General features: G+C 35.4%; 1 protein-coding gene across 1 annotated transcript in view; it reads right to left on the reverse strand.

Moving 5' to 3' along the window:
• The window catches only part of SCN3A (sodium voltage-gated channel alpha subunit 3), an 82,591-nt gene that overhangs the window by 23,909 nt on the left and 44,130 nt on the right, over nucleotides 1-14,552 (reverse strand). Inside the window, exons 16-17 of the mRNA XM_023516360.1 lie at nucleotides 11,893-12,363; nucleotides 915-1,035 (exon numbers count right to left, since the gene is read on the reverse strand). Of these exons, the coding sequence (XP_023372128.1) occupies nucleotides 915-1,035; nucleotides 11,893-12,363 (592 nt within the window). The remainder of the gene's footprint in view (nucleotides 1-914; nucleotides 1,036-11,892; nucleotides 12,364-14,552) is intronic.

Below are 14,552 nucleotides of genomic sequence, written 5' to 3' on the forward strand. Positions count from 1 at the left end.
ACAAGTCAAGGAGATACTTCACAGAGGTTTAGTTATAGTTTCCTCTCTCAATACCAGGAAGGATCTCATTACCTCAAGGCCATTGATGGAAACGGGGTCCAGGTACATCCCTCGGGTTTGGGCCCAACTATGTATTTGTGTGGTTTATTCATATTTTGAGGTGATCTTGGATTTGTACTCCCTTTCCATGCACACTCCTGCTGTCTCCCCAGGTATCAGGCGCTGTCAGTTTCCCGAGCTAATTTATTTTCAGCCTCAGTGCTTTTCTTAGGCACACCCGTGACTCATCCTGTCAGTCAAGGCCTCTCATTCCTTTTCCTCTCCCTCCAAGCTCCCATCTTATTTCTAACTTCCATCCACTCTCCTGCTCTGACTCTGAACTACTAGTGATTAGATTAAATACAATCACATCGAATTCATAAGTATTCACTGATTGGTGAGCAAGACAGTGCTGGCCACTGTCTGAATGACTGTTGCTCTCCTTGCGACACAGCTACGTCTCACAACAGCTCTGGCCACTGCACACGTTAACCACATTTGAAATTGTAAGGGATGAATGTAATTACTGCAGCATCTCTAAATCAAATTACACCATGGCCAGTGAGTTCTGAAGGGATTGCAATATCAATGACATGACATTCCAGAATGCCATGCATCTCCTAGGGTCAGCTTCCTCACATTCTGGCGGATGAAAAGAAAAAAAGACATGTCACATCATCTTAATTGTCCAGGCACAGTCACTGTGGTAGTATAATCCAGGAATAGAGATAGATCAGCTTTCAAAAGAAAAGAGCAAAACAAAGATGATACACCAGCCTTCACCATCTGTTTTAAATATTTTCCTTACACGAGCTATATTCGGTCTCTGTAAAGAACTATGGGAGATCACATCTAACCACCTTAGAACTTTTTACCTTCAGTAAAACAAGCTTCTGGTTTAAGATCTTCCTCGGGTTCGATTTCAGCCTGTTCACCTTCTCTGGGTGGAGCAACATCAACTGTGCTGCCTTCCGATGAGCTGGTTGCATTTAATTTCTGGAAACAGAATCCCATTTCAAAGATGTAATTTTTCTCCCCTTTTACTCACTTAATTGGGAAACACTCATAGTGTGAAAAATGATAAAATATGATACCATTTTGATGAATAATTGAATATAATTAAAGTCCTACCATTCATGTGGCTACCGAGCTGATTCAGACAAGAAAGGTTAGATAGCGTTCATTGTGGGTATTTTGGAAAGGATGCATTACACTGATTAACTTGTTTTATGATCTCTATTTTGTTTATGAAAATAATCTTATACATTAATACTCAGGATAAAGCAAAAAGAGTTTGATAAGGGCAGTATGCTAACATCTACGAATCATTGTATTAATGAAAATGCATCAAATCAGCTTGTAATTTCCACCTCTTCAGATGGAAATTTTTAGGAGGCAAAGCGTATTACCAGTTGTTTCTAAGTACTGCCCATGTTTCTGTAATTTTAGAAAGGAAGAGCGGCACATTAACATTAGTCACAGTCATTATAGTTCAACTTTGAGCTATATTTTTCACTGCCTTACATAATTTTCTTCTTAATTTACTACCAGAAAAATGATGGATCTCTCTCTCCCTCTCTGTCTTTTTTTTTTTCTTGAACTGCATGACTGAGTTCAATACTTGCCAAAGAATTTTAAATGAAATGGAAATTTCTCCTTAAATGGCATTGTCCATAATCTGTATAGACTTTCATTAGGAGCACATTGTGAATTTAACATGTGATCAGGCTGTGGATTTTTCCTTTAAATAAATCACTGTGACATGCCACGTGGCTAGAGAAGCCACTTGAATGTTATAAGAATAAATATCTAATAAGTCCTCTGAGATCACTTGGGGAGACATTATGAATGTGCAATGTTTTATGAAAATTGAAGCAAAGACAGGACATACAGCACAGACTGGATGATGTAAAGTTTTCAGAATGAAAGAACAGGGCATGGACAGATTAATGGTTTCAAAGCCCCCATTAACTTTAGTAGCTAAAAGTGTTAGGGTCAGTTTTGGCCTTTCAAAAGAGTCAACGTGTTATTTTTAAAAAGACCTAAATGACTCCCTCATATCGGTCATATTGAGGAAATTTCGTTTCAAATTCCTGATGTGTCAAAATCATAACACAAATATAATATAATAATTTATAAGGTGAACTAATTGAAGAATAATAGTATCGGGATGATATTTTCTGTGATGTTACTTTGAAGGTGACATTTACCATATCCAATTAAATATATCGTAAAAATTACTTTAAGTCAAAATATAATTTTATATTGTACCTTCAAGTATGGGGTATGCTAAAGTGAAAAAACCTAAGCCATCCTTTGTGACTCATGGTTCTTAGGATAGTAACAATACAAGAGTTTTTCCCATTCGATTCCTCTACATTTTGGAGAGATAAGAAAGCCAAAACATTTTCTCCTACGATTTTCCTTCTTCTTCCAGCCAAAATATTTTTATTACTTTAAGAAAAAAGAACATATGAAAGATACTTCTGGGTAGAATTGTAGCAGCTTCTGGTATAACTAAGAAAATCCTGGATAATTGTTTGGTCTCAGAAACTAACTTTTCCCTTCTAGTTTCACTGGTAGTTAATGGGTTGGACACCGTGACCTCTGATAAGTGACAGTAATAACATTCACTGCATAAATAACACTAGTAAGAAACCCAATCATTGGGAGGTTAACTATAAAATGTTTCCTGTTTCTTCTTCCTCTTGACTAATCCAAGCTCAATAACTTCTGAAACAGGTCATGGTTCACCTTCTCCATGAAGCCCCTCTTGCTTTATTTCTCCATACTCAATTTTATAGAACATTTAGTTTGTTATACTTATTTCCTTTGACCAAATACTACCATAGATACATGTATATATTTACGTACACACACATATATACACACAAATATATGAGGTACACACACACACACACACTAAAAGATCCAGTGTATCATAAGTAGATAATAGAAAATAGTTACACTGAGTTCATGAAGAGTGAATAAATGACTGAATGTATATATATATATGCACATACATTTTTTTTTTTTTTTGGGAAAGAGTCTCACTTTGTCACCCTTGGTAGGGTGCTGTGGCTCAGCATAGCTCACAGCACCCTCAAATTCTTGGGCTCAAGCAATCCTCTTGCCTCAGTCTCCTAAGTAGCTGGACTACAAGTGCCTACCACAATGCCTGGCTATTTTTTAGAGACAGGGTGTTGCTCTTAATCAGGCTGGTCTTGAACTTGTGAGCTCAAGTAGTCCACCTGCCTCAGCCTCCCTGGGTGTTAGGATTATAGGTGTGAGCCCCCATCCGCAGCAATTTTTATATTATTCTTATACAGAGAATTTTTGTATTTAGATAATTTCACCTCTACATTTTAATTTGTATTTCAATCCTAATCCTGATAGAAGTTTATCCACTTGTATTAAAAAATGAACATTTTTATTGTATAGAAATTATTTAATTAATATTTAATGACAAAAGCATATTTCTAAAGTGTTTCTCTAAATTATTAGCAGACATTCAATGAGGAAGAACGTAGTAAGTCTATATGCCTACAGACACATACATATAATTTTCCATTGGAAAACTTTAAAAATATACTCACCCTTCACTTCTCATCTTACCACTGTTAATATAATTATGAAATGTTTAATTTTTACACTATAATTATCTGCCGTATATTTTGCAGATGTCTTATATTTAAATGAAAATACTGCGTAAAACAATCCTTCACAGTATAAGTAATAATAGTCACTAACCTGAATGACAATTGGATCAATTGTTTACCAAGTTTGGACCTCTGAATATATTTTTGTTATTGATATGGTCTTTAGATTAAACCATTTGTGAATGTGATTATCACGTCTGCATATAAATAATCTCAATCTTCTAACAGCCATGGAGGTTATGCATCTTCAAGTAGAGAGGGACAGTGTTCAATTAGTTCCACTCTCTTCTCCTGCCATCATGAGGCACAACAGGTCTTTTGAAACCAGACAAAGAAAAAATATCCTCCCCACTTTCTGCTCTTCTCCAAGGAGTGGAGTCCATTTACATGGAGAATGCTTTACTACTGTCTAAGTTTTTTTTTTTTTTTTTTTTGGCTGGGGTGGGTTTGAACCTGCCACTTCCAGCATATGGGGTCAGTGCCCTACTCCTTTGAGCCACAGGTGCTGCCCTGTCCCAGTTTTTTAACTGTAGGCTTTGGAAAGCATCTCAAGGAATGTTCAGAAGGGGTCTTATAGGCAAAGTGTTTTCAAGTCCAGAGACCTTCGTGAACCAAAGCTTAGATGGTAAGATAACCTAGTGTTCATTTTACTAAAAAGTGTTTTATGGGAGGCTTCCTTCCCTATGAAGGTTGACATAAAGACAACTATCTCAATATGGAGAATCAAGTTTAATCATTATTTAATATTATTTGTCAGAAATGGTGCTACGTTATTGTTCAATTCCATAGGCCACAATTTTATCATAGGAAAGTATATACCTTTTATTCTACGAGGTTCTGAAACTATTGTATGAACTATATTATATTTCTAAAGTTGTGAATTTGCCTACACTTAAAAATTAAAATGTGAATTGTGTTCTTATTAAATGACATCAACTTACCCATAGGACATTTGCCTGATAGGCTTGCGTGAGTCACTGGATAGATAAAAAAGTTTACTGCTTTATTTTCAGATCACTAATTTACACCCTGTAAAACTATTTAAGCATTAGAAATTTTACACATTTAAATAATATATATTTATACTAATTCTATACATTGATACAATCAAAATAATCTAAACATTTTAAAAGTAAGTTCAACACTTTGGCATTCGTACTCTAGGAAAGTGTCGTTTGTGATACATCTTATAGACAGACCAATAGGGCTTCTAAATTTATGTAAAAGCATGTAACTAATTTAAAAGCAAGTAAACAATGATAAATGTAAAGAACAACTTACTTTCTTTATATTGCCATAGCTGTGATACTACAATGATATTAAAAAAGCAAAGCAACCTGAAACAAAATTTACCATATTAAAAAACTTGATGACTGTGCTAACTCGCCAAAATTAATACTGTTCTGAAGTAGTTAGAAAAATATAATTGAGAATATAAGCATGACATTTGAAAGCTTGCATATAAAAACGCATAGTACAAGTTCAAACTTGTTTTCTTGTACTATTTTCTCCCTATTCTTCTAATATTTTATGGCACTTAGAAGTTAAGAGTCTTCCATCCCTTGTAGAAATTACTTAGTCTACAGAGGGATGATGGCTTATGCTCTACAAATGCACACTGGAAAGCAGGTTTTAAGATGCAACATTCTCCAGGCTTAAATCAGCCGCAGATAACATGCCTGGCTGTAGCAGAAGCCCGGCGCAGTGCTGTGGAAGCTGCACGCCGATCCAAGAACCATGTTCTCAAAGACATGGTACCTGAATCTGAAGTTTTCAAGGAGGTTCACTACAAATACCACTCAGAAGAATGGGTTACCTCAATGTGAGAAGTGATACAATTAGCACCCAAAAGGCCAGGAGACCACTTCCACTCCCCTGTAACACGGCCCCATCTGATGAATATGGCTCTGGATTTTTATCCAATTAAATAATGAAATTTATCTTTCAGAGATAGACGAGAATGTTAGCAACTGGCCTACTTCCACTGAAATGCGCTCACATTTCATTTATTTTCAATCAGCTATCAAATGTTTGACTCTCACACACTGCCATATGACTCAAGAGGCAAAATAATAGATTCAGCCATTACAGATTGCCTTTAAAATCTAGCCATTTAAAAAAAAATTATAGATTTTTGTCTTGCTGGAAGAGGGAAAGCCTTTTGGTCAGACGTACTGTCAGGGCCTTAGTCTGATCTTTTGGCTATGCATATCCATATCTTGACTTAGGACATTTTACTTGAAGAGCAGGTGGCCACACTACGAGGCCATTTGTTTGCTTGTCCAAGGCAGGAAGAACAAGACTAAAACAATAGTTTTTTTTTGACCACTTATCAGTTAATTAAAATTATAAACCACCACCATATGTTAAATGTCCAACATCCTGGTGCTCTTTTTATTTAAAATAGCCTTAATAAAAACATCGTATGTGAAACTGTGAATTATTATGTTGTAGTTGAAGAGGAGCAGGGTAAAAGGGCATCAAGATGGCCAAAGGAAGAGGCCATTTAGCTTGAGAAGGGACCCAAAAATCCCCATGTGAACTAAGCTTAATTGGATTTTATCTCAGCAGAGGCACACTAAAGCATCAGAGTTCTCCAAAGGTTAAGATGGGTGTAAAATGGCTATTCACACACCCGTCTGTGTATCTGAAAGAGTTGCCTTGCATTCAATGTCACCAACAGCATTTGGAAGACGCTGGCAGTGCCATGGAGAAACTGAAAGCTGGAGCCATTCTCTCACTGCTTTTCCAGATTCTGAAAGTGGAGAACAGTCCTTTGTCTAGAAAGGCACATACTGGGAACCTTCGTCAAGCATCTACTTTCAAATTTTCCATAAAGATTTGGAGGAGGGAATTTTGTTATCAACATAAGATAAATCATGATTTGCTGGTACCATGTAATCCTGTTCTGCTTGTGAAGGAAAACAAATCAGATTTTCTTTAATGGCTAATAAGGTTTTACTCCTAAAACTAAAAAAGTCAGTGGTAAGAAAAAAACTGTATGAATCATCAGGGACTATATTGTTTTCCATTTTTCATTGATAATTTAATTCCAGAATTTTTTTGTCTTCTACAGCTAATTCTCAATAATCTTTAAGGAAGAAGAGAGTATGTGTAACTTACACCATGCCGAACTCTAATTAGATAAACTTTGTCACCGAAAGTCTTGAAAACTGCCCAATATTTATGAACTTTCCACTTTGGCTCCCAGAACCTGCACTAGGCCTGAGCTTAGAGGAAGCAGTGATATCAACAGGAGAAAGCTGAGGCATAAACTAAAGGCTCACTCTATCCGTAAACCTACAATAATATCGACAGATGCCCTTTACTCCTTATAAAGCTACAATTAACAATTAATACCAAAAAATAGTAAACTTTCCACGTCTCATTTTTGCCTGCTCAGTTTGGGGTAGAATATTTAAGAAGAAATTAATGTAGATCGTGAAAATTCAAATCAAAAGTGGCTACACTAGACCAATTCCTTAATGATGAAGATGCAGTGAGCATTTCCTACTCCATCTCGTGATGCTTTTTTTCAATCGCTTTATAGTGCTAACGACTGTTTCTCAGACACTTGACTTAGGTTTCCTACGCTACGTGAAAATCCAAGATATGTGGTGCCCAAATGCATACAGACTATGGCCCTTCATCCCCCAAACTCACAAATACCCTACTCTTTTTATAAAGCCTTTCCCCCACAACATGAAAGCAGATCTTTCCACATGGAGCATGTGAATTGGATAGATTAGAAATTATATTCACAGATCTGAAAACAATAAAGTGAAAATGGTAGAACTATCAGAAAAAAAAAAACAAAAAAACACTGCAAGGCATATTTTGGTAATATAATTTACATATAAGGGCTGAATCAAGAACAAAAGGTGTGGTCTTAAAATGAAATAAAAGCAGAGAAATAAAAAAAGTGCATGCTCTCCTAAGTCCTTGACTATATTGAACCTTAAACATTCCTATCATGTTTTAAAATAGATATTATAAATCTTACAGAGCAAGCAATTATTGATTTTAAAAGACTGAAAGTCTAAACTAGAAAACTTATTAGCAGAATTGAATGTGATGTTGGGACTGCCCATCTCGCCTGACCATGCTGTGATGTGTCACACGATTTAGCAGAGAGCAGCTGGGCAAGCCTAGCACGTCCTTGCCACGGCAGGGAAGGAACAGCTGAGTAGCATGCAGGCCAGTCAAAATTCATTTAGAAAGTGATTGTACATGGACAACTTGCTTGGGTAACCTGGGTAAAAGTGGTGGCACGAGCCTCTGGCTGGTTAAAAAACACCAGAGTTGCATTCTTGATGGCTCCAGCTTGATTTTATCCCTGTGAGAAGTAAGAATGGTAAGCAGTGAAGGTCATAGTATGATATTGCTCGATCGTGTTTGGAATTCAAGTTCAAATATGATTGTTAAAAGCATTTATTTTCTATCCTTCACTTAGGAAGACAGACCAATCATCTTTTCAGAACTCAATTGTAAAAACTTACAGTTATAAAAAAAATTCAGGAAATTATGATGATGTGAACTTTTAAACTATAAAAGCAGACAAAATTCTACATTAGAACGTCTTAAAGATCAGTATCATTCCAAGTTTTGCCAAGATAAAAATATCACTATTTTGAAATCCATGCCTTCAATTCTCTTCCATTTTTTCATGCAAAAGTTTATATTTGCTTCCACATTAATCTGCTTATGTTACTGATTTATAATACTCAGATATAATATACACACATACTATATATTATATAAAATAGAAAATAATAGAAATTCTTATTTTTGTCTCTAAAACCTTTTAGGTATCATTTCTCTTTAGCTGCATTAGTCAGTGATACTTTCTTAAGAAAATAAATGGAAGGAATTGAGTAGCTACAGTTTTGAAATGCCACCCAAATTAATGATTAATTTTCTGCTTCCTTTTAAAACAGAAATTTCAGGCAATTTATTTTTTCAGTGAAAAACATACAACTGTGGTGCGTTTAACTTCCGTGAGTGCTCACTTTATCAGCAAAGAGGAAGGATACTCTGTACTCTCCAAAGCAGAGCTCAGTGTTCTTTTACTACTTGTGATGAAGAAACACAAACCGAAATGTCACTTGATTGTGTGTATTTCAGTGTGTGATAGTTATTTAAAAAGAATAGCGTATGCACCTGAAATGTGACCAGGGTTCAATGCAGGCAGTTTTTGGAAATGTCCAATCAAAATTGCATTTTGCTAGAATTTATCTAAATCTGCTGTATAGTATTAGAGCACACTGATATTTGCTTTTATTTTAAAAAACTGACTTTTATCTCGTGTGTGAGCATATATAAGAATTGCTCTACTGTGTGTGTAGGGGGTTGGTACTGACTTGACCAAATCATCCACATACAATTTATTGCTGAATTTAATATAACTGTGAAAAGCAATTTGAAATTTTATCCTAGATTTACGAGATGTATCATTTTACATTTAATTTGATGATTCTCCCCATTAATCTGCTGCCCGTTTTAAGGAATTTCATTATATTCTGTAGTTGATTCCATATCTTCAAAATTTGCTTGATAGAGGACAGGATGGTTATAAAAATCACCCACAAAGAAAATTTTGTTCAGGTAACAAAATATCTTCCAAGATTTGATAATAAGGGAGAAATTACATCTCATTACGTCAAATTTATAATGTTTAAGCCATTTTAAAGTATGATAATGAGGTAGCATTCTTCTCAGCAGTTATTTGAAATGTTTGTGGATCTGATGAAGTTTTTGAAGTATTCTGGCAATGATCTGTTTGGCAGAAGAAAATTAAGATATTTACTCTGTATAGACACGATGTGATACAGCCTATAGAATTAATCCAGCTAAAGTTTTCTTTCTTTTTTTTTCACCTCTTTGGCTTTACCTCACCTTGACCCCAAGCTATTCATGCTACGTATTGCTTCATCTTCCTTTATTTTCACTTTACAATTACTTCTCTGGTGAGCTCCTCCATATGCAGGGAATCAGATGATTATGAAATCTGTGTTATCAAATCCATTTTTAAATCCTGACCTCTCAGCTCGGTTCTGTTTCCCAGCAATGCTACTTCTATTTCAGGATATCCTACTTGAACTGCTCTTCCCACATGAACTTGAAAACTCTTTTTAAAAAGACTTTCAGACAATGGCATTGCCATTTTTCCAATTTCCGGGATTCTTTACAGCCTCATCAAATGCCCAGTTAATCTCAGTTTTCATTGCTTATTCCAATAGACCAGAATTTTGTCACCTCATTGCTGTCAAATGGGTATTATTATCATATTCCTCAGGATACTTTTTCTTATCTTTCACTCTAAACTATTTTACTCTTTGATATCAAATAAATGTTCACAAAACATTTATCATCACTTTCCTATTGCCTTCCTCTGTTTTAGAGCAACAATAGGTCCTTTTGACCATACAGCCAAATCCAAACTCTTTGCCTTAATTTAAAGCTTTATAGTCTGAGACTACCTTACACTTCCAAATATATTTGCCACTATTATCTTCACCAGTACTTGGTCATGTGATCAGTTTCACTACCTCCGCTCACTACTAAGCTCACTGTCAGTTCTGGCTTTCCTTTAGTAGGTTGCTTGTTTTCTGTTCATTGATGCATGACCGAAACTTTGAGGCCTGTTTTAATATCTTTCCCATTTAGCAATTGCTTTTGCCCTTCTCAACAGGTAAAATATACCACTCTACAGGTGGTATGATTTCATCATTTCATTTCATCCTAATGATTTCATGAGTTAGTGTTACCCTACTCAAAGATGCTGAGATTTCCCTGAAGGGAAATTATGTAATAGAGCTCTGCTTTAACTCCTTCTTACCCCTAGTCCCCAGTAGAGTGGCTTCACAAAAAGTGTTCAATAAATGCTTGTTAATTAATTGGTGTTTCTTCTTAAATAAGTCTATGTCAGGTAATAAAAAGTAAAATCGGACGTGATTCTAAGTTTACAGAATGAACAACATAAATTACCATTGAACTCATGCAGCACACTTTGAATGGAATTCAGAGTAAGAATCTGACTACCTCATTTCATGTGTATTTTTTGTCTTTTTCAAGATATTTTCCATTTTACTATTATATTTCAGCAAATCCGAAGTGCCTTAATAATCAGGAAGCTATATGTGATAACATTGTCAGCTACTTATTATAAGGATTTCGGATCAAATGTTGTTGGTACACATATTAAACTAAGAAAGTTCCAAGATATGCTCACAAAATCAGCCATTACTGGTCTGATTCCCATGGTATCAACAGTATACCTTCAGGCTAAATCATAGCTTTTATAATTCCATCCGTGCTAGACTTTCTTCCCACTAGCATGTTAAAATCCCATACACAAATAATAGTAAAACATTTCATTCTTGTTCTCCACAGCACAGAATTGAAAAATTAATGCCATTAAGCTACCATTATGGAGCCTTATGAATTCTAATCATATAGGAGGAACAGCTCCTTCTCCTTCCTTCCTTCTTTCTTTCCTTCTTTTTGTAATTTAAACAACTAGTAATGACAGTAAGAGCAGGTTTTCCATCTACAGTTTAATTATAGGCCTCAAGTGGAGCTTTTCCAAGTACTTTAGTATTTTCAAGTTAATCTGGAAGACTTTGTGGACTTGCTCATCCTTGACTGGGCAAAATGTAATCAGTACGACTTGTACTTTCCTAATATGTAAAACACTTTCCTAAATGAAACACTCTATCATAGTGAACAAGACTTTCAAAGGTTAACAAAAACTATACGCAACTGTCACATTAAAACACTAAGAAGATCATAGCAAAACCTAACATATCGTGGACTATAAGGAGGTGACATTTTCAGAGGGATGAATAAAACACAGTTCATTGATTTTTCAAAAGAACATAATATAGTTCAGTAGTAGTTTAGTAGAATCTATTAAATATGATTTTTTTGAAGGCCACATTTTTTAACCCTATGTTTTTAAACTAGCAAGAAAACGAATGCATTAATTGTTCAGAATAATATTTTTCTGTAGAAAGTTGGAATTTCTGTAAAGAGATTCAGATAGCTAAAGAGTATCTCATGATTTCCCAAGATAACTATGTATGACTTACAATGTTACTTTTTACTAATGCCTATAAACACATAAAAATAGCAAATGACCATAGTGTATAGTTACTACAGGAAATACAACAAGAAACTTTAAAAGCATCCTTACCTCTTTGCTTTCTTCTAGCTCTGACTCACTGCTGAACTCTTCAGTATTTAAGTTTTCAAAGTCGGACTCCCCAACAGCAATTGGCACTGTTACAGTGAGGCTGGGGTTGTTTATGAATGACATATAATCATTTTCATCAATTACATATTTTTCAACACTGCTTCCAGTACCTACACCACTGGTGGTTCCATTCCCATCTTTAAGATAGTTAAGTTCTTTGCTTATTTCAATTCCGGTATTGTTGGACATGCAGCTGTCTATTTTGTTGCCTTCATGGATCTCTATAACTTTTGGCTTTCTGAAGAAGGCTCTTTGGAAACACTCCCGCATCTTATTTTTCACATAATCGATTCCCTTTTGCATTCTTCCTACTGCAATCTGGAGATTGTTCATTTCATTATCGTCATCAGTAGCAGCAAGGTTGTCTGAGCTAAATGAACTCAATAATAAGGCCAGAAAGAGGTTCAGAACCTAAAAGGAAAATATGTGTATTAATATTGAAATATGCATTAAAATAATAACCTAAACAGGGAACTCATGGATCTTTGCTAAAATGACTTATTTTATTTTATTATATATATGTAGTGATCGAAGGCATGCTTGAAGTCATTTTAGCAAAGATCCATGAGTTCCCTGTTTAGGTTGTTTTAGCAAAGATCCACTGTATTTCAGACAATATGTCTCAATCACACACTATTTAAAGGGCCAGATGTCCTATTTGAAGGGCAATATGGTAAAACAAGCAAAGATGCTTTACCATTTTGCCCTTTGAATAGGATATCAGGAAAGCAGAGCTTCTGAGTTTTAAATTGTGTCTGCTCTGGCTTGCCAGTGATAAGCCAAAACCCCAACTTTATGGTTTTGCCAATGAGAAAAAAGATAATTTCATCTTAATTATTTTACTTCCTCTTGTCAGTTTGTCTAGGGAATTTCTACCTTCATGTGTAAATAATGAATTCATTTGTCATACTTGTCTAATGATAAGTGCAAAAGTAACATACTTGAAATATAAATTCCTTTGGTCCAATAGCCACAAACTTTTATAACAGCAAAAGTTCCTAAATGCAAATTATATAAGATTTAACACATTTAACATCAAATACACTTGGGAATTTATGTGTTCAAATAGCTCGACAGATGGAGGAAAATCTAAAATTATTCTTGGGTTTAGGCTAGACCCATATAATAGAACTTGCTTTTCTCTTTTATTTTGTGGAAAAACATGAGGAAATCATAAAACTTTTTTTGGATACATGATAAAAGTATCCAATTAACTGATCAATTATGATTAATGCATAAGTCATTCATTGCTTCTGAGGTAAAAGAAAATTTATTTAGAATAATATTTTTAGCTTGAAAGGCAGTTACTGAGCTTCAGGATATGTTACAGGACAGGAAGACACACACAGAGGGAAAACCCCCAGTTTCTTTCCTTATTTCTGGGTCACATTTTTTTTCAGAATCTAGAGCTACCCAAATTACTATCCTGGAAAAATTACTGCATGTTCATGGGTATCCCACTAGCATTCTTTTAAACAATTTCTCTTGGAATGCACCCCTGAAAGGGAAGGCCCAAAATGATGGCATAAAGAAATGCTTCCCCCACACACGACTGAGAAATTGAAGCATTAAATCACAGAAATTAGCTGGTGCAGTGGCTCACACCTGTACACCTGAAATCCTAGCACTCTGGGAGGCTGAGGCAGGAGGAGCATCACTTGAGTTCTGCGTGTAGGAGGAGTCTGAGCAAGAGCAACAACCCATCTCTACCTAAAACAGAAAAAATTAGCCAGGCATGTTCATGCCTGTAGTCCCAGATACTTAGGAGGCTGAAGCAACAGGATGGCTGAGCCCAGGAGTCAAAAGTTGCTAGAAACTATAATGGTGACACTGCACGCTACCCAGGATGATAGAGTCAGACTGTCTCAAAAACAAACAAAAAGAACCCCCACAGAAATACACAAATTCTGCCTTTACATTAGTGTTTTTGTTCATTTGTTTGTTTTGAGACAGTGTCTCTCACCATGTCACCCTTGGTAGAGTGCTATGACATCATAGCTCATAGCAACCTCAAACTCTTGGGCTTAAGCTATTCTCTTGCCTCAGCCTCCCCAGTAGCTGGGACTACATGTGTACGCCACAACGCCTGGCTACTTTTTGGTTGCAGTTGTCACTGTTGATTTTAGCTGGCCCTGGCTGGGTTTGAACCTGCCAGCCTCAGTGTATATAGATGAGGCCCTACCCACCGAGCTACAGGCACCACCCTACATTAGTGTTTTTAAATTACAATTAAAAGTTAAGTCTTTTAAATATGGACAGTTTCCACAAATATAAATAATTAGAACTGTAATAATGTATTTTCTTTAATAGTACAAATTCAGGGAAGAAAATATTTAGTACTCTTCAAAGTTACTTGGATAATTACAATATATAGTTAACATATAATGCTTTATTTCATTGAAACTTGTCTTTAAAATTCAGTATTATGCAATCTATGTTGCCTCTGAGTAAGTCAGTCTTATAAAAACAATATGAGGACAAAGTTAGTCTTGGGGATAAAAATATATTTCCTTTGAAGAAGAAAAAAAGGAAAATCTAATATTTATGTCCACCAAGAATTCAGAGAATCACCTCATTTAACCCTAACATCAACCACAGGA

This window comes from Otolemur garnettii, unplaced genomic scaffold (genome assembly GCF_000181295.1).
Source record: "Otolemur garnettii isolate 467f Iridium unplaced genomic scaffold, OtoGar3 scaffold00090, whole genome shotgun sequence".
Taxonomy (NCBI): domain Eukaryota; kingdom Metazoa; phylum Chordata; class Mammalia; order Primates; family Galagidae; genus Otolemur; species Otolemur garnettii.